Source organism: Delphinus delphis, chromosome 7 (genome assembly GCF_949987515.2).
Source record: "Delphinus delphis chromosome 7, mDelDel1.2, whole genome shotgun sequence".
NCBI classification, from domain to species: domain Eukaryota; kingdom Metazoa; phylum Chordata; class Mammalia; order Artiodactyla; family Delphinidae; genus Delphinus; species Delphinus delphis.
In genome coordinates this window covers 93,330,794-93,357,004 of record NC_082689.1, presented here as the reverse complement: position 1 = coordinate 93,357,004, position 26,211 = coordinate 93,330,794, and the positions used below count along the sequence as shown (strand labels likewise).

General features: G+C 41.8%; 2 protein-coding genes across 3 annotated transcripts in view; one reads left to right on the top strand and one right to left on the bottom strand.

The window, feature by feature from the left end:
• UBXN4 (UBX domain protein 4) overlaps positions 1-15,773 on the top strand; it is a 34,753-nt gene extending 18,980 nt beyond the window's left edge. Inside the window, exons 7-13 of one of the 2 annotated variants that reach the window (XM_060016878.1) lie at positions 627-681; positions 1,444-1,608; positions 2,646-2,773; positions 6,980-7,079; positions 9,277-9,408; positions 10,849-11,051; positions 12,741-15,773. In XM_060016878.1, coding sequence (XP_059872861.1) covers positions 627-681; positions 1,444-1,608; positions 2,646-2,773; positions 6,980-7,079; positions 9,277-9,408; positions 10,849-11,051; positions 12,741-12,879 — 922 coding nt within the window. In that variant the 3' untranslated portion in view covers positions 12,880-15,773. Of the gene's footprint in view, positions 1-626; positions 682-1,443; positions 1,609-2,645; positions 2,774-6,976; positions 7,080-9,276; positions 9,409-10,848; positions 11,052-12,740 lie in introns of both variants that reach the window. The other variant, XM_060016877.1, reaches the window with a different exon arrangement.
• A 565-nt stretch (positions 15,774-16,338) lies between these two features.
• Positions 16,339-26,211, bottom strand: part of LCT (lactase) — a 51,543-nt gene continuing 41,670 nt past the window's right edge. The window contains exons 12-17 of the mRNA XM_060016876.1: positions 25,484-25,686; positions 23,525-23,634; positions 20,908-21,042; positions 19,174-19,397; positions 18,074-18,298; positions 16,339-17,442 (exon numbers count right to left, since the gene is read on the bottom strand). Of these exons, the coding sequence (XP_059872859.1) occupies positions 17,222-17,442; positions 18,074-18,298; positions 19,174-19,397; positions 20,908-21,042; positions 23,525-23,634; positions 25,484-25,686 (1,118 nt within the window). The 3' untranslated portion in view covers positions 16,339-17,221. The remainder of the gene's footprint in view (positions 17,443-18,073; positions 18,299-19,173; positions 19,398-20,907; positions 21,043-23,524; positions 23,635-25,483; positions 25,687-26,211) is intronic.

Genomic DNA, 26,211 nt, shown 5'->3' with positions numbered 1-26,211 from the left:
ATTACCACTGTCTGCTTTCAGAATCATTAGTTTTTAATTGCTGAGTTTCTCACAGTTCAGAATCGATTTCGGAATTACTGGTTTTTATAAATGTTAGCCTTCAGCTTTTTGCTTTTATTTTTTAACAGTTTTGTGCCATAATACTGTTTATGTCTTTGTAAGAAGTAAAGCATTTGTAAGTCATTGATTTATACATACGTATTTGAAGATGCATATTTTCAAATAAATGTTCAGGGAATTCCCTGGCAGTCCAGTGGTTGGGACTCTGAGCTCTCACTGCCAAGGCCCCAGGTTCAATTCCTGGTCGGGGAACTAAGATCCCACAAGCCACATGGCGCAGCCAAAACAAAAAAAATCAAGATCTGATAAATTGGGAGGAATGGGAACTAATGTTAAGTAGGAGGTAAGGCACTTAGAGCTGGAGTGAGGCTTCTGATGGTCCCACTGACTCCTCATGGATTTCCCTAGGGGCAGGGACCAGGTAGGTAAGTTGTTGCTTTGCCTTCAGGAGGTTTTTTGTCTGTCTCCACATTTCCCCAGTTTTTAGCTAAAGAAATCTTCTAAATGTAATTTATATTAATATGATGTATCTCAGTTAATGTATTTTTTAAACTTTTAAAATACAGACTAACCAAAAAACTTGAAGAAAGGAGAGAAGAGAAAAGGAAAGAGGAAGAACAGGTAAAGTGCATGTGCCTGGCATTGTTTTCCTCTTCCCTTAAGTGAGGGAGCATTTGATTCCCTATTCAGTTTGGCAAACCTGGAATGGCTTCCTGGTTATATAGTTCAGTGTTGCAGCACAGTGAGGGGAATTATCTGTCTTCTGTAGTAAGGTCATAGTGTACACTTTTTTGTGTTCTTTTTATAAATTGCTAGGAATAGGTTGGACCATCTTTTCTTCCTCTGCAATAAATCCTTTATGCTAAGAATAAAGGGACTTGAACTAAAATTGGTTTGATGCAGTTCAGAGTTTTAGTTCCTTTTTGTGAAAAAGAAATGCGTAGATATTTTGCTGAATTTTTCCTTTGATGTTGCTGCATTCTAGTGCACCATTCTTTTTTCTCACCTTGTGCATCTGAACTCCGTCATCTCTTTGGGGCTCTAATACACGAAGGTTATCAGGTCTTCAAGCTAAATAAATGACTACCATGTTGTCCTCAGAGGGCACCTCAGAAGCCAAAGACCTGTAATGTTTTTTTTCTCAAATGACACTGACCACATCATAATCTTAACAGAACCACTGGCAAAGACTTATAAATTGATAGACATTTGACCATTAACCCATGCTGTTAATATATTCTACTAGACCCCTAGATTTTGTGAAGTTGTTCTGTTCCTTTAGCTGTACCCTACAACTGGCTTTCCCTGCATACAAAATAATATTAAGGGAAGATTATTAAATTTTGTTTTTGACTCATAAAACTTACTTTTTCTTTAATTCAGAGAGAGATTAAGAAGGAAATTGAGAGGAGGAAAACTGGAAAAGAAATGTTGGATTATAAAAGAAAGCAAGAAGAAGAATTAACAAAAAGAATGTTAGAGGAAAGAAACAGAGAAAAGGCAGAAGATAGGGCAGCTCGAGAGCGTATAAAACAGCAGATTGCACTGGTGAGTATTAAGTTTATTTTTAATGCTTGACTCTAGAACATTAGTGAAATTGTTTTTTCATGCACAATGGTTTTGGCTTACTACCAGACAGGGCACACGAAAATAGTAGATTTTAGGGACTCAGAGCATACCAATTCTGTTTTCTTTTCCTAGAAATTGTGTATTGAATTAAAATACAGTTAAGATTAAACTTGAGATGATTTTTTGTAAGTAGTTTTTCTCAGTGTTATATTAATGAATTTTATCAGTAGTGAAAAGGTAGTTTTCAAAGATTCCCCAGGAAAGAAGCTAAGAATTTGCAACGTCACAGGCTCCGCTAGTCATAAGCATCTTTTTTAGGACATTCAAAGGATTTAGACACATCAAGCTTTAGGATAGTTTTGCAACAATTGCTTTTATTTATTTATTTTTTAAAAATTAATTTATTTTTGGCTGCATTGGGTCTTTGTTGCTGTGCGCAGGCTTTCTCTAGTTGTGGAGAGTGGGAGTTACTCTTTGTTGCAGCGTGCATGCTTCTCATTGCAGCGGCTTCTCTTGTTGTGCAGCACAGGCTCTAGGCGCACAGGCTTTAGTAGTTGTGCGCACGGGCTCAGTTGCTCCGTGGCATGTGGGATCTTCCCGGACCGGGGATCGAACCCATGTCCCCTGAATTGGCAGGCGGATTCTTAACCACTGCGCCACCAGGGAAGTCCCAACAATTGCTTTTAGAATTAAGCAGTTGTAATACATATTACACCCTACTTAATATTGTACGTTTATTTATTCATTCAGTAAATATTTATTGATTATCTGTTATTTGCCAGACCTTGTTCCGGACTTTAGAGAGAGAATAGTGACCAAAATCAAGTCCTTGTTTGTTTACTAATAACTCTGGTCCCTGAAAGTTGATAAAACTAAAAAATACCAGAATCAGAGTGGTGAAGTTCATGTATGGCCTTAAGGAATTTCATGCATATTTATGTTCCTTATGTTTGGAAATGTGTAACTAGATCTTTCTGGCAGTGAAATATAATTAGTATCTAACAACTGTTTTAAAGGACCGTGCAGAGAGAGCTGCTCGTTTTGCAAAGACAAAGGAAGAAGTAGAAGCTGCTAAAGCTGCTGCCCTGCTAGCCAAACAGGCAGAAATGGAAGTCAAGAGAGACTCTTCCACAAAAGAAAGAAGGTACTTTATTTCCTGCTACAATGTATGTGTGTACATGGCAGCTGAGGAGAAAAGCAGTTGTGGGCTGCTTTTTAACACTGATGTGTTCTGTGGATTAATAAATCGTTCTGCAAGAACATATTGATCAGTTTGGCAGCTGCCAGTGGTATTTGTCATTGAATGTGAATGTACAGCGTAATGGTACTAAATACATGATGTTTAAAAGAAGGCTGAAGAAATCTCTTTTTAAAAGACAGAAAGCACATACATCAAAATGATTATAGTGATTATCTCATGTGTACTGGAATTCTTCACTTGTTAGAGTATCAAGTCAAACAGGATTAAGCAAAAGAGGGAATCTGTTGGCTCTGCAGCTGGGAGTTACAGTGATAGAATTGGTTAGGCATCACCAGATCCAGGGATCTGAAGGATATTATTAGGATTTTTTCTCTCTCCTTTTAATCTCTTGGTTTCTGTCTTAGCTTTATTCTCAGAGAAACTCTTTAGATAGTGTCAGGAGAGCCTAGGGCCTCCTGGCACCTTCCAGGATCTTGAGCTTCTGATCCTAGAGAGGAAAGACTAATCCTTTTTCTTATTCACTGAGAATTCTGATTGGCCCTGCTTGGGTCATGTGGCCATCTTAGTACCAATCACTATGTCCACTTGTATAGGCCAGCTGGTTGGGGTAGTAGACATGCCCACCCCTGTGCTGAAGGAGATAAGGAAATATTACTGATAATCATACCCGAATGAATGAATGAATTGGAGGGATAAGGCAGTTCCCCAAACAAAAATGTGTTGCAAAGACAAAAATTCAGATTTCCAGTACATACTGCTAGTAGGATTACGGTTAACGTTTGTTTTGTTCTTTGTACTTTTCTGTATTTTCTATATTAGAAGATTAACAAGTGGGATTTCCCTGGTGGCGCAGTGGTTAAGAATCCGCCTGCCAATACAGGGGACATGGGTTCGAGCCCTGGTCTGGGAAGATCCCACATGCTGCGGAGCAGCTAAGCCTGTGTGCCACAACTACTGAGCCTGTGCTCTAGAACCTGCAAGCCACAACTACTGAGCCCGCGCACCACAACTACTGAAGCCTGTGCACCTAGAGCCCGTGCTCTGTAACAAGAGAAGCCAGTGCAATGAGAAGCACGCGAACTGCAAGGAAGAGTAGCCCCCACTTACTGCAACTAGAGAAAGCCCGTGCGCAGCAATGAAGACCCAGTGCAGCCAAAAATAAATAAATAAAATAAATAAAAACTATTTTCCGAAAGTCATAAAATACTTAAGAATATATTTAACAGAAGTGTAAAGTTTGTACACTGAAAACTAGAAAACATTATTGAAATAATTAAAGAAGACCTAACTAAATACATGGAAAGATATTTTGTTTTCATAGATCAGAAGACTATATTGTTAAGATGGCAGTAATCCTCAAGCTGGTTTACAGATGCAACATAATCCCTATCAAAATTCTAGCTGTTTTTTTTTTTGCCAAAATTTATGCAGGAATCTGATTCTAAAATTTATATGGAAATGCAAGGGACCCAGAATAGTCAAAACAATCTGGAAAAAGAACAAAGTTGGAGGACTCAAACTTTCTGATTTTAAAACTTAACTATGAAACTACGGTAACCAAGACAGTGTGGTATTGGCATAAGGATGGACATATGGGTTGATGTATAGGCATACCTCGTTTATTGTGGTAATGCTTTATTGCAGTTTTTTACAGATTGAAGTTTTGTGGCAACTCTGTGTTGTCAGTTGATAGTTAGCATTTTTAGCAATAAAATATTTTTTAATTAAGGCATGTACATGGTTTTTCTAGACATACGCTACTGCACACTTATTAGACTGGAGTATAGTATAAACATAACTTACATGCACTGGGAAACCAAAAATTTCATGTGACTCGCTTTACTGTGATAATTGTGGTGGTGTGGAACCAAACCCACAATATCTCTGAGGTATGCCTGTAGTAGGAATTGAGTCTCTAGAAATAAACCTATGCGTTTATGATCAACTGATTTTTGAAAAGTTTACTGAGACTATTCAATGGGGGAGAAAATGGTGTCTTCAACAGATGCTGCTTGGACAAGTGGATATCCATGTGCAAAATAATAAATTTGGACCATTATCTCACACCATATGGATCATCTACCTAAGTGTGAAAGCTAGAAGTATAAACTCTTGGGAGGAAAAGAAATGAGGAAATCTTGTGATCTTGGAATAGGCAGTGGATTCTTAGACATGACACCAAAAGCACAAGTGACAAAAGAAAGCAACAGATAAGTTGGACTTCATCGAAATTAAAAACTTTTATGCTTCAAAGGATATCATATATCATCAGGATAGTGAAAAGACAACCCACAAAATTGGAGGGACTTCCCTGGCGGTCCAGTGGTTAAGACTCCGCGCTTCCACTGCAGGGGGCACGGGTTTGATCCCTGGTCAGGGAACTAAGATCCTGCATGCCACACAGTGCAGCCAAAAAAAAAAACATTGGAGAAAATATTTGCAAACCATATATCTGATAACGGACTTGTAACTGGAATATAAAAAGTCAACAACAAAGAAGCAAACAAGCCAATTTAAATATGGGGAAAGAATTTGAATAGATACTTTTTCAGAGAAGATATACAAGTGATTAATAAGCACATGAAAAGATGCTCCACATTATTAGTCATTAGGAAAATCAAATCAAAACCACACCTTCTAGGAAGGCTAAATTTAAAGTGACCACCAGGACTTCCCTGGCGGTTCAGTGATTGGGATTCCACTCTCCCAATGTAGGGGGCACAGGTTCGATCCCTGGTCAGGGAACTAAGACCCTGAATGCCTCATGGCCGAAAAAAAATAAGTAAGTAAGTAATGTAAGTAAGTAACCGCCAGGTCTTGGCAAGGATGTGGAGAATTTGGAACCTTCCTACATTGCTGATGGGGTTATAAAATGGTACAACCGCTTTGGAAAAACAACTTGGCAGTTCCTCAAAATGCTAAGCAATTCTACTCTTAAGTATATATCCAAGAGAGTTGAAAACAATGTCCACACAGAAACCTGTACATGAATATTCATAGCAGTGTTCTTCATAATAGCCAAAATGTGCTAATAACCAAAATGTCCATCAACTGAAGAGGGGATAAACAAAATATAGTATATAGCATACGATGGAATATTTTTCAGCAATAAAAAGGAAGGAAGTACTGACCCTTGTTACAACTTGGATGAACCTGGAACACATAATGCTACATGAAAAAAGCCAGTTACCAACAAGTCACACATCTTATGATTCCGTTATAGGAAGTGCCAGAAACAGACAAATTCACAAAGACAGAAAGTAGATGAGTGGTTGCCAGGGAAAGGGAGAGGGAGGGATGGGGACTGACTGCTAAAGCGCTTGGTTTCTTTTTGGGGTGATGAGAATGTTCTGGAATTAGATAGTAGTGATGGTTGCACAGCTCTGACTGTATTAAAAACCACTGAATTGTACATTTTAAAGGTGAATTTTATCTCAAAAAAGCTGTTGTTAAAAATAATAAATGAGATTTGACTGTGAAAAAAGCCAATTTTCTTTTTATTTTCTCTAATTGGAGAAATATTTGACATACATTTCTCTATAAGTTTAAGGAATACAGCCTGATGGTTTGATTTACATATATTTTGAAATGATTACCACGGCGCGTTCAGCTAACATCCATCTTCTCATACACATTTGGCCCTTGGACAGTGCGGGGTTGCAGTTGGCGTGCCACCCCCGCGTAGTCAAAATTCCATGTATGACTCCGTGTCCACGGTTCTGCATCCATGGATTCAGTCAGCCGTGGATAGTGCAGTGCTGTAGTATGTGTTTATTGCAAAAAATCCACCTCTACGTGGACCTGTGCAGCTCAGACCCCTGTTGTTCATGGGCTAAATGGAGATACAATTAAAAAACCTCTTTTCTTACGATGAGAATTCTTAGGATTTACTCTCAACAGCTTTCCTATATATCATAACAGCAGTGTTAGCTATAGTCGTCTTGTACGTTACATCCCTAGTACTTATTTACCTTAAATTAGAATTTTATACCTTTTGACCACCTTCCTCCAATCCTCCCTCCCCAACTCTCCATAAAAACCTGTTTTCATTACACATTACCACTTCCATTTTCTCTTAGTTTTAATGATGTCGTTTGAGAATGTGTATAAGTAAAGATGCTGACTTAAATTTTCATTTTCTCGTAGCAGTGTTGCGAGAATTCAATTCCGTCTTCCTGATGGTTCTTCCTTTACGAATCAGTTCCCTTCTGATGCTCCTCTAGAAGAAGCAAGGCAGTTTGCTGCACAGGTAAATTTATGTCTTGAGTTGTAATGAAGGTAGGTGAATGGGTTATTAGAATGTAGGAGGGGAAGTTTTCCAGTCAGGATTTGAAGAGTATGAATAAGTTATGACTTATCCCCAGGAGCGAGGCACAAGATGCCTCTGGGATGTTGTGGAGCTTCCGTCATGTATGAGTGCCATATGGGAACAGCATATCTGCTTGTTCTGTAAAAAGATGAATTTGCTGCTATTGTAAAATAGACTCTGGAAACTTTTCTCAGTGCTTAGTACATTCAGTTGGAGGAATGAAAAGCGAGTGATTTTCCAAAAGTCTAATCTGAAGGAGTTGTCCTCTGTAAAAGATGCATTTTTTCTTAGTCCTCTCTCTGAATTTTCTGCAAGTTGCTTAGAATGCTTTAGGGCTGGCAGTTTTCCCACCATCTGCCAGTTGATCAAACCTAAAGATCAATAATCTTTATTTGGCAACAAGTATCTTCTTCAGGAATTTACTTCCAGAACATGGCCTTATTCAAGATCTGAATGGTGGTGAAATTGACATCTTAGAAGAGAAGATATGAGTACTTTCCAGTTAGTTTTTATTCTCTGATTGATTACTTTTTCAAAATGAGGCATCAGATGTCCTTTAGGATCTAGGCTTATTACACGCACCGGTATTTGTTTTACATATCACTTCAAGATTAAAATTAGGATTCAGACTTTTCTGCTAGACCTCTTCTGCATTTAGTCTGCCATCTCACTTACAGGTCCCAAGAAAAGGATGCTTAAAAAGTTATATGCCTTCTTCCACTGGTGAGCTTGGCTGGACAGTATAAAAAGTTATTTTAATAACCCCTTTCCCCAAGCTTTATAGTAGAATCAACTCCAGATAGCCTCTTTCATCCTTCTTTTGCCTTGGAGCCCCACTTAGGGCCTCCCCAAATGGGGTGCTTCTGCCACAGGTAAGTGAAGAGGGAATCACATGAGTAAAAAAGAAAGATCTTTAATTGCATCAGTCCTATTAGAACTTCATCTCAGTACAGTGACCTAATTTTGTGACCTTATGTTGAGTGAGAACAGTGAGAGAGGTAGTATGACCTAGAGTAAAAAATTACAAAAAACAGGGCTTCCCTGGTGGCGCAGTGGTTGAGAGTCTGCCTGCCAATGCAGGGGACACGGGTTCGAGCCCTGGTCTGGGAATATCCCACATGCCGCGGAGCAACTAGGCCTGTGAGCCACAACTGCTGAGCCTGCGCATCTGGAGCCTATGCTGCGCAACAAGAGAGGCCGTGATAGTGAGAGGCCCACGCACTGTGATGAAGAGTGGACCCCGCTCGCCGCAACTAGAGAAAGCCCTCGCACAGAAACGAAGACACAACACAGCCATAAATAAATAAATAAAAATTTAAAAAAATTACAAAAAACAGAAATTAGACTCTTCCTTTGGAAGATTTTATAAGTATAGGTGATTTAACATTGTGAAAGTGACTGTGATGCTTGCCCACTGTAAATTCCTGGACCTGGGATTATGTGTGTGATATGGGTTGATTATGGACCATTTACTGAGACGAGGAGGCAAAAACTCCTGTCATATGTATAATATGAGGGAAATTCTGGTCTATTCCAGATTTTTAATACAAAATACCTACAATCCAAATGGGTATTTGTGAGATATTAATGTAAGTTTGCCAAAGGACAGTGAAAACTCTAATTGCAAACTGCAGTCATACTTAAGATATCTAATTGTTCATTTTTATTCAGTATATTTATATAGTCTTGGGAAACATATTCTTGCTATTTCGTGGTCTTTTTTTTTGCAGTACGCGGGCTTCTCACTGTTGTGGCCTCTCCCGTTGCGGAGCACAGGCTCCGGACGCGCAGGCTCAGTGGCCATGGCTCACGGGCCCAGACACTCAGCGGCATGCGGGATCCTCCCAGACCGGGACACGAACCCACGTCCCCTGCATCGGCAGGCGGACTCTCAACCACCGCGCCACCAGGGAAACCCTCATGGTCATTTTTGAGTTTTAAAAGCTTTTAAGTACTCTTTGGATTTGATAGCCTTCAGCTATTTTTTGAAGCACAAAGTTTTTATAAATGTTTTTTGATTTTACATTTAAGTGAACTTTTAAAATTAAAGCAGTCATTTTGGATGCATATGAGTTTGTAATATCTTACTTTAAAAAGGCTCCACTGTAAGGTTTTAAAACTTATTGTTATGTTACAGACCGTTGGCAACACTTACGGTAATTTTTCATTAGCAACAATGTTTCCCAGGAGGGAATTTACCAAAGAAGATTATAAAAAGAAATTACTGGATTTGGAACTTGCCCCAAGTGCTTCAGTGGTACTGTTGCCAGTATGTATATGCATATATATTTTTTCTATTCTTATAGTCCTGTTTGTTCTGCTCTTGATCTTTTCTTATAATTAGAGGAAGGGAAGGTGAAAAGTGTACTGTGGGTAATTAAAGTCCAAAGTATCAAAAAATGTTAGATCAGTTTATTGTTCCATTATCCTGGGCTTTATATTTGTATTGCTAGTGAGACACAATATAAATTTTCAGCTTTTTCCCTCACCTATTTTCATGTACAAAAAACGACCAGTAGGAGAGGAAAAGAAATGTAGAATATCTGCCTAATCTACTGACTTGGTGTCATTTATTTATGTATGAGTATATGAGTACTGTTTACCAATTTTTAAAAAAATATTTTAATCTAAAAATAACATTCATTTTTAAACATATTAATCCCATCTGATCCTAACAATATTTTAATCTCTGATTAAAAAAAAGGCTCAGAACCTTAAATAATTTTGCCAAGGTGCCACCTTAAGTGCCAGAGCTGGGATGAGAGCTTGGTTCTTCCATATCTTGGTTAGTATATGGTAGTGCCCCCTAACCTGCAGTTTCTCCTTCCGTGGTTTCAGTTACTCGTGGCCAACCGCACTTTGAAAACATTACATGGAATTCCAGAAATAAACAATTCATAAGCTTTAAATTGCGGGCCGTTGTGAGTAGTGTGATGAAATGGTGTGTTGTCCCATCTGGAACATGAATTATCTCTTTGTTCAGCGTATCCATGCTCTGTATGTTACCTGCTCATTAGTCGCTTTCTGGCCCTCTTGGTTATTAGATAGACTGTCGAAATACTGCAGTGCTTGTGTTCAAGGAACCCTAATTTTATTTAATAATGGCTCCAAAGCTCAAGACTGATGATGCTGGCAATTTTGCTAGTCCCTTATTGTGCCTAATTTATAAATTAAACTTTATCACAGGTATGTATGCATAGGGAAAAACATAGTATCTTTAGTGTTTGGTACTATCCATGGTTTCAGGCATCCACTGGGGGTCTTGGAAAGTATCCCCTGCAGGTAAGCAGGGGGACTACTGTAGCTTACCCAGATCTGAGCTTTAGCCCCACACCTAAAACAGTAATCAGGATTAGTTGTATTCATTGAGATCTGAACCTTTCCCTTTTTAAAAATCATTAAGAAAGACTTTTAAAATCAAACTTGTTAATTTCATTACAAAAGTTTAGTTCTCTTCAAAATAATTGGTTCATTTCACTGAGAAACTACTTTCCAGTTTCTGTGTTGTAATTACTCCTTTAAAGAAAAAGAGCTCCAGGAGTTCCTAGAAGTTTACACACTTGAAAAACAGCAAAAGATGGCAATTTTACCTTCTTGCAGTAAACTAAAATCCACAGGACTTTTCCAGGTAAAAAAGTTTATCTGGAACCTTGAGTGTGATGTGGTTGGGCCGATGTTGTCTTTATCTAGGTTCTTTCTTAATTTTTAGGCAGGAAGACCAACTACATCCATGGTACATTCTTCCAGTGGCGACTTTTGGACATTCTTGGGGACAGTACTTTACCCATTCCTTGCCATCTGGAGATTGATTAGCAACTTCTTATTCAGTAATCCTCCTCCTGCACAGACCTCGGTGAGAGCAGCATCATTGGAATCCTCAAACCTTGCATCGTCTGGCAACTCAGAAAAAAGGTATTTGTTTGTATTTTCCCCATTTGCAAAATATGTTAGTAATGCCCAATGCCTTATTCAAAATGAAAAATTTTGTTATGGATACTTTGCCTTTTCTCTATATAAGGGGGAAAACCCAACATGTTCTGGGAAGCTCAATACCTGAGTTTTCTCAGCCATCTTTCTAAAACCTATTCCATGGAAAGCAACTTTCACTGCTACTGATTTTATTATTTCATTTATTGAATTCTCTTTATCCCATAACAAAAGGCATATTTTTTTCAGGTCTAAACAGTAATATCTTTTCTTGTTACCCATGTTTTGTCTGACAAGATACTTCATTAATTTCTTAGTCATCTTGTATGATTACTTTAGAGGGATCATTGTGCTGTAGATAATTTAACTGCCTCCTCTGGGTCATTCAGAGAAGGACCAAACTGGATGTTCACTTGAAAATGAAGTAACTCTTCAGAGAGTTATTTTGGACTAGTTCCTTAACCAAGAGGCCTTACTTTTGTTGGAGATGGCCAAGGTTTGAATGGTAATACTGATAGACAACACTAATGATCTTAGCTCATACCTCTGTTAAAATTCTACATATTTGGAAGAGGTTTACAGGAAGTATTTTCTTAGAATTCGAGATTATACCCCCTTCTAATAATTAATAGCACAGTTTATTACAATATATACCTAGTATTGTTCAATACTTTATTGGGCCATTAATAGCAAATCCTCACACCAATCATATGTGTTAAGTAATGAAAATCCTTGCCTTTGTCTGCTGTAAGGAGATCCCTAATCTTGTGTCCTGTTGACTCTCTAGATGACAATTTGTGTTAACATTGTGACTGGGCTGATGCAGCCTTTATTTCTTTCTTAACTATTAAGCAGGAAGACAAGTACATTACTCAAGTGGGGACAGAGAAATTGTTCTCTATCTAGTTTTAGAACAACATTCAAACTAGGTCTTGTTAGGTCTGAATTTCAGAGCTCTTACTGAGCAATGAATGGAAGCATTTCATCCTGAATTACTGTCATATAGAAGAGCTTGCTGTGTGGGTTTCAAAAATTTATTTCAGGTAAGGGAAAAGGTCTTGGGTTGGGGCAAAGGATGGGATGAATGTATATCCGAGCAGGTGAAGCTTCGTGTTCCACCACTGGTTTTTGTTTTTCTCTCTCCCTTCCCCTCCAGTGTTGGAGAATGTATTAGCGTAAATTTCACCTGTTTCCTTTCCATTTTCAGATGAAGAACTGTTTGTTCTAAATTGTCCATGCAGAAATAAATCACTCTTAAAGATTCTGACAGGATTGAAAATTGCTAACTGACCATTTCTGTATATTAAGCTATGATTGGAGTTTGGGATAGCCTCTAGGGTGTTGTGTAAGTTATAAATAAATATTTTAGTAGATACATCAGCTTGCATAAATAATAAAGGAAAGATTTAGTTGGCAAGTGGTCCCAGTCTTCTAAAACTTAGTGAGTCACCAAGAAATACATGGACAACATGATGTGACTAGTTTGGCTTAGAGAACAGATGAAGTTACACCACCAAAAATGTATAAAGTCTAGTACTGCATTAGTAGATATAATGATCTCTGTGGACGTTTCTTAAACTATACTAATGGCAGTTTAAAAGAAATGGCTTTGTGTTTTACTGCTGTTTTCATTTTATATCATCATCTTCTTTCCTCCCTCTTTTGTTATTTCAGGGAACCAGTCAGAAAAAGAGTGCTGGAGAAACGGGGGGAAGACTTTAAAAAGGAGGGCAAGATATACAGATTGAGGACTCAAGACGATGGTGAAGATGAAAACAACACTTGGAATGGAAATTCTACTCAACAGATGTAGTGTGACAAGTACAATATGTGCAGTAATCATTGTTTCTCTTACGATTTAATTCAACTAAAATTCTGCTGGAGAAGTGGGACTGCTTTATGTTTTCCAACTCATCTACAAAATGTCTCTTTATTCCTGCTTAGTGGGTTAAAGTTGTTTAACCTCAGACAAGTCAAGAGATAAAATAACTGGCTGCTAGGTCCTTGTATATGGTAACCAACTGCTAGAAGCCTAAAATAACAAAAGGTCTGCGACGGCCTCCCTTTATCAGCTTTCTTGTTTAGTATTTCATATGCCCATTAGCCCTGTGCTCTCAGATGATATGTTTTGTTTAGGGCTGTTTTGCTCCAGAACTCCTCAGCCCACACAAAGTAACTGGTATGTCACTGAATAATTTGATTTTGAGTCAGAGCGTTTTAACTAGCCAATCAGATGATAATTTGGGTTTAACTTTTCTCTTCTTGCTCATCAGCTGCAAGCAAAATCTTGTAGTTTTTAATCTTAAACACTGAATAAAAAAATCTTTTCCAAAAATCAGAATGATCTTATCTTTCCTTTAAGTTTTGTTATCCTAGCATCTTTTTGTTGCACAGGGCTGTGTGGAGGTCATGTGTCTCTGATACCCCCCTACCCCACTGTACTGCCCTGGAACTATCCCAGGAAAGGAGGTGACCACCTTATCTTAAATATCACTGCAGGAAGAAATTTTCTGACACACACCGATGCTATGTTACTGTCTCTCCTAATTCAGGGAGGCATCGCTTTGTTTGCATAATGTTACGGTCTTTGTTCTCATCGGACAAAACAACTGCTGGTCTACAACTAGTTCTCTGTCACCTTTATACTGAAGTTTTGCTCTCAATAATGATAATCACTCTTCAAAGAATTGAAGTACCTGTACTGTAGGACAAGAAGTAGGGAATTAAGATCTGCCTCTTGCTCATTTGGTTATTCTTAAGAATTTTAGGTTCTTAATCTGACTAATGTGCTACTATATGTTTATGGTGGTGGAGACACTAAGAATGTTTGAAAGAGGGAGTAAGTTTGACTGTTCCTCTTCTAATCTTTTGTGTTTAGATTGGAATAGAAGGACTCTGACTTTATTTTGTAATGGGAGGAAGAAATTTTCCCAGAGCAAACTTCGTTTTTCACCAATGAAGTAACAGTGACTTTAAAAAATGGTAATAGTGTTGGCAAGGAAACAGTGAGACCAGGTACGTTGTTAGTAGGAATGAAAACTGGGATAATCTTTCTGAAAAACATTGTCAGAAACCTTAAATATTTCATGCTCTTTGATCTAATAAGTTTTTTGAAGGAATGACCATAAGTGCAGGCAAAAGTTAGGTATAAACATGTTAAGTTTTATTTATTTTACTTCAGAATTAGAAACCAGCTAAATGCCTTCTGCAGAATTAACTTTTGCTGAGGAGAAATGGCACAATACTGATTCAACAATTCAGTTTAACGTATTTATTGAGTACCTGTTATGCGTTCCGGGAAAAAAGCAGGATACAGAGCTGTAGGTACAGTATGATCTCAGCTTTATAAACACATTTTATATAGAGGTAGTACTATGTATTAACATAATGTAAAGAAAACGCACCAAACGTTAATGGTGGTAAGAGTGATTATATATAATTTTAGTTCTTTTTTGCATCCTTATATGTTTCTCAATTTTCTGTAATGAAATTACTTCCATAATTTAAAAAGTAAGCTTGAAAAAGAAACATCTCCAGCAAGCATCCCATTTCAGTAAAGGTTTGTCGTCTTTAAAAACATAGCAATATGTGAATAAAAAACCAAGTTTGCCTTGAAAAAAAATCAAATAGAGATTCTTAGAGAAACGTACATAAAAGAATGATTCAGTCTTTGAGTAAGAGGATCCTTCATCAATTTTATATTTTAAAAAGTGTGCATGGTAAATTCAAAACCGTATGGAAGGCTATAAAATGACATCTTCCTCTTTGTATCCTATCCCCAGTTCTAGTCCCCAGAAGTAACCTCTATTAAGTTTCTTTTGTAGTTTTCAGAAAAATTTTATGCATACATAAGCAAATATGTAATCTTTATTTTTTAAATAAATGGGATCATATTATATATATACTACTCTGCATCTTGCTTTTTTACGTACACAGTCTTGAAGATCTTTCCCCATCAACACATAGCTACCTCGTTCTCATTAATGGCCGCAAAGCATTTCACTTGATAAACTTACCCATTCTCTGGTTGCGTTCATTGGTTATTACAGTTTTTGTGCTTGTGTTTGTTTTTCTATTACAAACATTGCTACAGTGAACATCTTTGGGAAGGTGTCTTCTTAGCTGTGGAAGTATACTTGAACGTCACTGAGTCAAAGGGTGTTTGCAGTTTGGATTATAAAAAATGCTGGGGAATTGCCTCCTGTAAAGGCTCTGTGAATTTACAGCAGCTAACAGGTAGGAGGATGTTGATTTCCCCACATCCTTGGCAGCACTGTATTATACTTTTGCATCTTTGTCAACATGATAAATGAAAAACTGTATGCATTTTATATGCATTGTGTTGATTATGAATGAAGGTGAGCATCTTTTAATATTATTGGTTATTTTGATTTATTTTCTGAGAACTGCCTGTGTTTTCTTTCATTTTGTGTTTATCATCTTTTTCTTACTGATTTATAACAATTTCACGTATATTAAGAAAGTTAGCCCTTTGTCTAGCATATGCTATAAATATCTTCTCCATGTTCATCTTTTGATGAGTATGTTGATGGTAATTTCTTGCCAGAATTTTTATGTGGTCCTGTATCAGCGTTTTTCTTTATGGCCCCTGGGTCTTAAGTCTTGATTATAAAATACATTTCCCATTTCAGAAAGTAATTTAAAAAAAATTTACCCATCTATTCTAGCATTCTCGTGGTTTCATTTTTTTACATTTACATCTTGTATCCGAGTAAGGGATGTGGCTCCCTTTCCCCGCCTGTGGCTAACATCCTCAAGAGCTAACCTGTGAGCCACCTCCATGTATGGAGTGGTCCATCATCCACCTGCCCCCCGCCCCTGATTTGGCAGGCCGCCTCTGTCATGCACCCTGTTCCCATGCGTGGCTGGTTTGTCTCGGCTCTCTTTTCCTTTGTTGATCTTTCTATTCTCTCTGTTTCAAAACTACTTTTTATAACTAGTTTTATAATATATTTTATATTCTTTTTCCCCCCAGATTTATCCTGGATCTTTTCTCAAGTTTGTTTCATGTGAAACTTTATATTATTCTTTTTCATGTCCTGGCCCCCCCCAAAAAAAAAGTTATATTGACTTTAGGTATAATTGAAAGCTTATACGAATGTCTCATATCACTTTTAGAACCATCTTCACCCCATCTGATAAACTTTTTCTGTCTATTGGTAGGAGAAAAATGCTTGTGCCCTGCAATTCTGACTGTCAGGTTGGGGCCCACGGCAGTGGAACATTTTGATAGGAATTTTCTATAGATACAATTCAGGTAAGGAACACTTATAAGAAGCAAAATTTTGAGTGTGATTGGCCTTTTAAAACCAATTGAAAACTGCTCTATTTTAAAAAAAAACTTTCTCCCAGATATCTAGGAAGAATATATAGACTAAACAAGTTCGAGTGTTCCATACTGTGACTGTCTGATTAGCACCTCCAAGGGGCATTGATAAAGACTCGCTGCTACTCAGCATATGTTTTGTGAATGAGCACACAAATGCAGCGGGTGTGTTTCCTCTGCCCTGTCTCCAAAATGTGCCTGCCAGGGACACTGAGACGTGGCCCTCTGGCCTCCAAAAGCTAACAGCAGAGGATTACTGCGGTGAAGCTATACAAGCGGACAGTCATAACTTCTGTGGAACCTGCCTTCTCAAGGAGAAGCACCCATAGAAGATAGATAGGACACAGTTAATAGCACCTTTTTTAGTTTCTGAGGAACACAAGGTAAGCATCTGGGAGGGAGCCTGAAGAGAGAGGGCAGGAGATGACATTGTAGTTGATTTTTTATGAAAAGGATTGATATGGTTCTTACTAATGTTTTTGCCTTTAAAATCTCTGAAAATTAAAACAGCCCAGTTCAGTGGCTCACAGAACCAGTAGACGCATTCAGTATCTACTTATTTCCACAAGAGCCACTCGCAGGGTCATCTAATGCCCACGTGAATTCCTGATACTGGGGCACGGTGGAGATATTTCCATTTTAATCAGGGACTTGAAATCCTTCAAGTTTAATTAGTATCTAATAGTGCAGAGACTTTTACAAACTCTGTTATGGGTAAATTATAAGATCCTCAGTGGTCCTGGAGGTGGCAAAGGCTTCAAAGAAACTAGGCCTATTTTGCAGAACTGGAGGAGGTGGTAACTTGAGGTCAGAGTGAAGAACTATGGCTCAATTCCTGTTCACCTGGTTGTGTTTGCTTTTGCTTGGAGCGCTTACAGTACTTGTAGGACAGAAATGCCACACCAGAGACTCCAAGAAGCATTAGAGCAAAGAGTACATACAGTGCTGTCTGGGCCTCTGTTGTACCCAGCCTGAGCCCCAGGAACTGAACGTCCTCTTCTCTCATGGGGCTGGCGGTGGGCTCAGCATCTAGGAGAGGACAACAGAGGCAGTGTGTGCATTGGTACAGACGGAGTTATCAGATGTATGTTAACCTAGATTAAGCCCGAGCCAGATCCTTGCAGTAGAGAAGCTACAGGGTGAGCACGTTGCGGAGGTGACGATACGAATCCTTCACACTGAGTTATGAGCCTCTGAAGGAAGTCACGTCATTTTAGTTTTGAAGCATCCCTCTGAGTGATTAGAGTATAATCTATACTGGATAATTGTCTCTTAATTTGTATAGTACTTTATACTTTTTCAGTCACTCAGCAAACACTGGCCACCTTACATTGTGCCAGGCACGGTGTTTGATCCTTGCATCGGCCCAGCGTTTGCCTAGTTTCTTGCCTAAGGCTGCACAGCAAGTTAGTGGTAGGGCTGGGACAAGAATCTAGACCTGCTGTTCCCAGACCAGAGCTTAGTTTCTCGATGTAACTTTAACCCTAATTCCTTTGTTCCATCCTAAGAATGTCTGGAGCATTCAAAGAACAGAAATGTTGGTTGAATGAATGAAGGGGATGGAGAGGCAGAGAGGAGGGTAGTAAACTAGAAGAAAATAGAAACAGGCCCCCTCGCCCCTCACCCTCTGGCTTTTGTCCCTCCCAGAGCCACGTCTCACCTTGCTGCAGACAAGGGTGTGGCCCTGCAGCGGGGTCAGGGAAGCCGTTGCACCGGACTATGGAGGCGTAGAACTTGGCGGACGCTTTGGGGATCCTTGGCAGAGAAGTGTCAGTATAGTTCACGAAATGCACACCGAACTTCTCTGCGAAGCCTGTGGCCCACTCAAAGTTGTCCATCAGAGTCCAAACCGTGTATCCTCGAAGGTCCACCTTATCCTGCACAGCTGCCCAAAGACAGGCCCCAGCTTGAGCTTCCCTGGTCTTCCCAAGACACCTTTCCACCAGGCCTACTGAGGCCGTGCCTGCCCACAGCTTCCCTACAGTCCCTGCATGCAGGTCAAGGTGAGCTTTTTTCAGCTCTTTAAGAGAGCTGCCCACCCTTTGCATGCAGGAATCGTTAGCTGGTCCTCCATGGGTGCTCCTGCATTTTCTAGAAAGGCTCAGCCCTGAATGGGAGTCAGGAACATGGGTAGAGACTAAATTAATCCTCCTGGGTCATGTGTAATCCTCCTTGTCTTCACATCATGGGTTATTGGTCTTGGACAGAGCCTTAGAGTGTTAATGCTCTTCCCTATAGAAAAGTGGCCCTCGGAAAATATTTTGTCTGGAATAAGATTTTCTAATCGTTTCTTTTTGCTGCTGCATTGCTCATTTTCTTTTACTCAGCATTACTTACCGTTTCCATGTCATAGTCCCATCCCAGGTTGTTCTGCTGAGCTAAGGGCCTCAAACTTTTGCTTGGGGAACAAAAGATCATACAGACAACCCCTCCAGCCCATTCCATGTGGCCCCCGCCCAGACTGTCCTCAGGAGGGCACTGCTGTTCAGGGACACTGACACCAGAGGATCAAGCAGAGCAAATGACAGGCCAAGAACTCGGGTCTTAGCTGTATCAGGCAACAGGGTTTGCTTGCTGAGCTTATATCTAGGAAGGAAGACTCTTAGTGTGCAGCCCCAAAGGCTTAAACCCAAAACGAGCTAGAAACCTCATCTTTCTCATCTCGGGCTTGTGGATGCAGTACTGCCCTGACTGCAGACGTTAGCATATGTTTCCAGCAGTGAAAGGTGCACTTGGAGGAAGGGCAGGGGCCTGGCATACCTTTGAGCGCCTCGTTGATGTAACTGCGGAGGTAGTAGATCCTAGCAGTGTCGTTGAGGTCTGATTCTTCCCGCTGGGACACTCCATTTTCTGTTACGTAGATCGGGGGGTTGTTGTACTCCTCCTTTAACCAGTTCAGGATCCTCCTGAAGCCGAAAGGTGTCATCTTCAGCCAGAAGGAGCCAGAGTCTGGCCAAGAGCGATCTGTGACGGAGGCAACTCCCCTACGAGTTCAAACGCTAAGGTTTAGGTCTCGATTTGTAAATCCCAAGAGGCCCTCTGCACAAAACAGGATTTACACTGGAAGAAAACCTAGATTTTTGCCTAGACTCGAGAGTCGTAGCTACACCTAGAAGAGTCAAAAGGCCTCGGATTCTCTTTTCACTAGTTGTAGTGGCATCAGTCAGTGCTGGTGTAACTTTGGACAGGCCACCTAAGCTCTCTGTTCTGCTTTCTACCTGTACAGAGGAATGGTCTTACTCATGGATCTAACCCTCCACGGCTCTGTTAACAGGCCACACCTCACACTAGATGTGAAAGGGCTCTGAGCTTCCCTTACCATAATCTCCCATGGGATGCGAGTGCTGTCTTTAGAGAAGAGGCGCCCTTGAGTCACCTACGTCTGGTCGACGCCACCCGCAGGCCACAGGCACCAGTATTTGGGCCTCCATTCATGTGATGATGGGGTAGATATGCTGGGACCTGCCTCAAGTGCCCAAGACCCTTCCTCTCTCTCCAGCGATGGGCAAGGAGAGGGCATCAGGTTGTGCCAGAGGGAGCTCTGCGGGGGTGCACAGAAGCTCATGCATTTCATTAGGAGGAACAGCCATTTAGATATTTCTTAACGTCCAAATCCTTCAGGAAAAAAAACCGTTGCGTTTTATCAGGAGCTGGATTTATTGTTCACCTGAACTGCATGTGGGGTGTTTCATAAGCTTGAGCACAGGTGCCTGGGGAGACAGTCCCAGGACCCATGAGGCAGCAAGAGTCGAGTGGGTGCGTGAACGGGGACCAGCAGGGAGGCCTCTCAGCCCTGCTCAGCAAGCCTGACTCTGGTGGTTGCAGGATGCAGTGGGGATGTCAGCGCTTGTTTCCAAAGAAAGAACCCAGACAGAGTCACAGCTACTGATGGGGAAAGATGCTTTGTCAGAAGAGGGACAAAACAGTGTGCACACATAATAATCCTGATTTTTTGTAATAAACATTTCTGTATAACTATATACTATATAAACTGTATATAATATAAATATATAGAGAGGTAGTACACCCATACACACACACACACACTTCTGAAATGACACAAGAATTTCCTGTTCTTGCTTTCCAGTGTTTCTACTGTGAACATATATTATTTGTAATACAGAAATAATAGTTTAACCTTTACCCTCAAAAGGAAAAAAGAAGCTTGTTATTTTGACTGAAATAACATCTGGTAAGTGAAACAAATCTGATGAAAAAAGAAAACCGAAAGAAAAAAAACCTTTTTTTCATGTTTTTAAAAACTCTTAAGCCTGTCTGCTTTTTAAATGGAAAGCATCTTGGAAACCCTAGCCTGAATTACTATCTGACTGATAGAGGTTTTTTTAGGTATCTCAGGAGATGGGGCTCATCTTGCAAAAACCCCAGGATATACAGCATGAGGAGGCAGTTTCAGAGGCTGTACAGGCCTCTAAGTGAGAGAAGAGGAGCACTTCGCTGTCTTTTCCAAAGATTGTTCCAGGCACCCTTCCTTACCTGTCTGCATCGAAGGAAGAGATCCAAGAGGCATAGTTGAGATCGTAGGCCAGGACAGTGGTGTAGTGATTGAACCCAAAAAAGTCATAGGTGCCGTTGATCCTCCTCTTCTCACTCTCTGTGAACTCAGGGAGCCTGGAAGGAAAGGGCCCTTAAGGACGTGGGGTTTGGGAAGAGAACGTGCTGTGGGGTGTTGGTGGAGGGCTCTAAACTCAGGTACCTGGAGGTGACTACGGGCCTCTGGCCGGGAGCAAGGAGAGGCCCTCCCAGCTGCTGCTGAAGGCACCTGAGCCTCCTTCTACCAGACCACAGACCTCGCCTCCCTCTGGCGTTGCAAGACCCTCTCTCTCTTCCTGTTGCAAGTTTTTACTGTGGTTTGTTTAGGCGTGCTATTTTTCTCCAAAGTCATCCTCATTAGTAGGGGAAATACTTTTACAAATTGAATTGACTGAACTTTTGAGATTTGGACTTTTCTGCTCACATGATTTCACTGCACTTTTTAAAAAATTAGTTAACTTATTTTTGACTGTGTTGGGTCTTCGTTAATGCAAGCGGGCTTTCTCTGGTTGCGGTGCGCGGGCTTCTCATTGCGGTGGCTTCTCTTGTTGCGGAGCACGGACTCTGGGTGCACGGGCTTCAGTAGTTGTGGTTCGTGGGCTCAGTAGTTGTGGCACACGGGCCTAGTTGCTCCGCGGCATGTGGGATCTTTCCGGACCAAGGCTCGAACCCGTGTCCCCTGCATTGGCAGGCGGATTCTTAACAACTGCACCACCAGGGAAGCCCTGCACTTTCTTTTTAAACATCTGGTGGAACATTTTCCTTGTATTCTTTTCTTTTTAATTGAAGTATAGTTGATGTACAGTGTAGTGCCAATTTCTGCCGTACTGCAAAGTGACTCAGTTATACACATGTAGACATTCTTTCCATGTATTCTTAGTGAGACTTTTCTATACAATTCAATCAACATGCACTTGTGTGCAACACTTAGAGGTTCATCTCAGCCAAATCCTGACTACATGCTGCAGGTTTAGGGTTGCCTAGAGAACGCCCTGCTTAGGTGCCTGACACCTCACCTTGACCTTTCTGCTACCATTAACCTGGGGAAGAACCTTCCCTCCCTGGGGTTTCTGAAATACTGGGGCAAAACTAAGCCCCTGTGCCCACGCCTTTACTTCCCCGCTCAGGAGCCAGCAGGGGTTCCTCAGGTCCCGTGGCGTCAAGGCTGATCCCCTGTGCTCGGCCTCCAGGCCCGCCACCATGTGGCCTTGGCCCTCCCACCGCTACTGGGCCAAGTCTCCCGAATTCCAGCTGCAGGTGTCCCACTCATTCCGACCTCTAGGCCGGTGCTCACACGCCTCCCCATTGGATGGAAGGGCCTCTGCTCTCCCAAATGCTGTTCCTTCTCAAGGCCCAGGCTCAGCTGATGTCCTGTCTTGTCCGTGAAGTCTCCTGGGTCTACCCAGCCTGCCCTGATCTCCTCTGAGTTTTCCTTGCATGAAGAAATTGGGGAATAGAATTCCTTGGAGTGATGAAGGTCACTGTCTTCCCAGCCAGTGTGTCAGCACTTGAGGAACCATATTTGGAACCCCCTCTTTGTGTGGACCTTGCCGGTCCTGGCCCTGGCCTGGGTACACAGTAGGTGCTCAGCAAGGTTGTGTTAATGGACTGGAGCACTCAGTTGCTTGTTGGAGACCAGGGTTGACAGATCAGACCTTTTGGCTCAGCAGGACTTAACCCTAACCAGGCCAGCACACACGTGCGTTTTAAGGGCCAGGATGGATTATTTCATCCTCACAGGTATAAGACTCAAAGGCTGTGTTAGGAATGCTTGCCTTTTGAAGTTTTACCCTAGCCTCCCCTTCTTATGGTCACATGAGCTACCTTAGAGCTTGTGGGTGTGTTCCCAGAAGGCCAGGGCACTGCATCCCCTTCCCCACACCACACCTCTAATCCCCAGCCGGACGACTCTTAAACCGAGCACGGGCCCTGCAGTCAGCCTGCTTTCAAATCCCAGCTCCATCACTGAACAGCTGGGCAGTCTTGCCATAATCTCTGTGCTTCAGCTTACTCATCTTTAAATAGGAGTGAAAGTGCCCACAGAAGATGGATCAATGTTAGCTGTTGCTGACGTTGCTGTTACTTCCTTGACGGAAGTAGGACTGCCTCGGTGCAAACCATTGCCACCCACTGGCCAAAGGACAAAAAGCACTCGGCTAAGAGTCACCCACTGCTACCCACATTCACTCCTAAGGTGCTGAAATAGGATAAGATGAGCTGGGGAATTTGTCCTCGGAGTGAGATGGTGGGTCGCTAAGAAGTAGGTGCCCTGGGGACGGATTTCCTGGCTATTCTGAAGAATAATAATAAGGGCAACTGCCTTTTGTCTCAACTGCCTGTCACAGCCATGCCAGGTCCTGGGCTAAGCAATTCACATACACACTCGCGTGTAATCTTCCCGGCAAGCAAGGAAGCTCAGACACGCCTAAGACACGCCTCTCTGACCCCAACAGCCATGCTCTCATCACTGTGCCGTACACCCAGGAGCCTCAGTTGGGCACCACAGAGCAGACTTCCTCCCAGCTCTCATGGCTGAGTGCGTGGCGGCGCCAGGACCTACCGAGACTTGTTGAGGCCTGCCGCCAAGCTCCTGTCACGGACCCGTGTCTTCATCACCTCGGGGTAATCCCCATTCTTGAAAATCGGATGTGCGAACCAGCCTCCCATGAACTGCGGGTGGGGTAAGGGGGAACAGTCAGTGCCGGCATTAACAGGCGGGCCCACAGGAGACCGGAGCTCCCGGCTCAGGCGTCGCTGACCCCAGGGCCCCTTCTCCCCAACCCAGTATGAAGCGTGCCTCTCTTCTGCGGCTGTTCCCATATTGCAGCTCAAATGCCCACAGGTCTTGTCACCCCGCTGGGAGCTCACTGTGGGAAGGGCAATGTTCTCACCCACTGTAGCTTGAGGGATGTGAACCGATTTGGCCCTGGACTTGACAAATGCAGCTGGCTGCCCTTAGGAGGGTCCTGCAGAAGAGGGGGAGAGACCCCAAGCCTCCAGGCCCTGATTTCCTCTCTTACCACAGAGCAGGTCCTTCCCCATCCTCATGCCTAAGGACCCACCAGAACCTTCTGGGAGGAACCAGGTGCAAGGCTGGTTGCCCAGGCAAAGGATGATTCTTCATGGGTTTTGGACTCACAAAGTGAGGAACTTTTCAGTCTGTTTTCTTGAATGAGGTCCAGGCCATCCTTACCCTTAGGGGATATATGTGGCAACCAAGTGCTATGACGCTGTGGGTCCTGAGAGGCTTCTTCTGTCTCGACATCCTCCCCTCACCTGCTGGCTACTTCCTGAAATGTGGGGTGAGGACAGCCTTCCATTCCCAGTCAGAGATGAGGCTTGGAACATACTCTGGTAAAAGAAGCTTCAATTCACTCTGAGGTGAGAAATTGTTTCTGTGGAAGCTGATTTTATTAGGGGACATACGTATCATAGTCCTGAGCTGCAGGATCACAGTTCACGGATGAGCTGTGATAATGAGACTACAGCCTAACATTTCCTGAGGTTTGTTTTGATTTCAGAAAACAAATTATTGCTCTAACTCACCAGTTCTGTGAGTCTGAAATGAGGTAACGAATTAATTTTGTTCCAAGGCCTTCCCCCCAGCTGGCTAGCAAATGGGACATTAAGTTCTTGTTTGCGCTTTTTAATTTGACCACCTTTGTCAAGTTCGTTTGTGAAGAATTTGGCAAACCAAGGCCATTGGTGTCCTTTCAGAAATGCCACTGTCTGCGGACTCCTCCTCAGAGCCTTTAAAAGTGGGGAGCAATCTGGAGAGAGAGAGAAGCTTGCTTTTTTTTCCTGATGCTGAAACATGGTAGAGGGTGCCTTCAGACCTCTTCAGAGACAGTAGCAGGAGCCAGGGAAAAGCTATGGCATGAAGAGCACCGTTCTCTCTCTCATCTTGCAGGGGCCCAGGCTGAAATAAGGGTGGGCCGTGTTGTTGGGACCTGCTTACTTATGCCTCCACTTCCCAGGAGCAAAATTCCATGACCAAAAGATGCATATCCTTATGTGAAGCTCATGGAAAATTCGGGGCGCTAATGAGTTTCACACAACCTAAAGCCCCCAACTTAAGGTAATTCTTAGGCAGAGTAAGTAAAATCAGATGGTGACACCTAGAGGCGAAATGTGACATTGCAGCCCAGTTCTATTAGCTCCTATAGTCAAACCACAGATTGAAAAGGCAGAATTTCTTTCTGTTATTTAGCTTCAAGCCAGTGTTGCATCCAGTAAGAGCTATATGTATAAATTATTTTTTTAAGACTTGAAAGAAAACAACCCCAAAGAACTTTGATCACAGCAAACCTATGAGGTAGTTAGGTCACCTCCATTTCAAAGATGAGAAGACTACAGTACAAAAAGTTTAGATGATTTTCCCAAGAGCACAGAATAAGGTAATAGCAACGCAGGGCCTAGTTCCTAAATCTTTGTTTCGCAGTCTAATTCTGTTTCCATTAGATTGTGACAGGCGGGGAAAAGAGCAAGAGTAAGAACAATGCCCAGAGGAAGAACAGACCTGAACGTATCTCCTGGCGGCCTCCACCTCCTCCTGGTTGGAGGGGTCTCTAGGCTCAGCCCAGTCGCTGCTGATGGTGATGGAAATCATGCCACCTTGACGGGCGCGGTACACATCGTTGTACAGATGCCAGGCCTCAGCGTGAGCCTTTATTAGGTTGTGGCCAGCAATGTAGGGACCAGTGCCAGGCCTGGAGGAGATTCCTGGAAATATACACAGAGATGTCAGTGAAGAATAAATGTGGCCAAGAATATCACTTTCTGCCTATAGATGGCCTCTTCGTGTTTGGGAGAAAGGCTGAAGATTTTGGCTTGAGGAAGAATGGAATTCAAATCCTGTCTCCACTTTTTAAAGCTGGCCAGGTAACTTTGGGTTGAGTAATTCAGTCTTTCAGTTCCTTCCTCTGCAAAATGAGCAATAGAGAGTTCTTATGAGAAGGAAATGAAACAGTGTGTGTGCAAAGCACCCAGAAGTACTGTGTCTGGCAAAGAGAAGGCACTTGATTGACAGGTGTTGGTTTCTGTACCCCTCGCCCAAAGAGTGGCTCATATGTAACAGGCAAAGTACCCAGAAGAGTGTGTGCCTCAGGAGGTGACATCCTGGCACTCTGCGGGGACCCACAGTGAAAGTAAGAGTTGGAGAGTATAGCTGATGGAAGCATCTGACACAGAGATTCCTTGAGAGCAAATGTTATGAGAGAGGCTGCCTCTCATACGTTGAAGGAATGA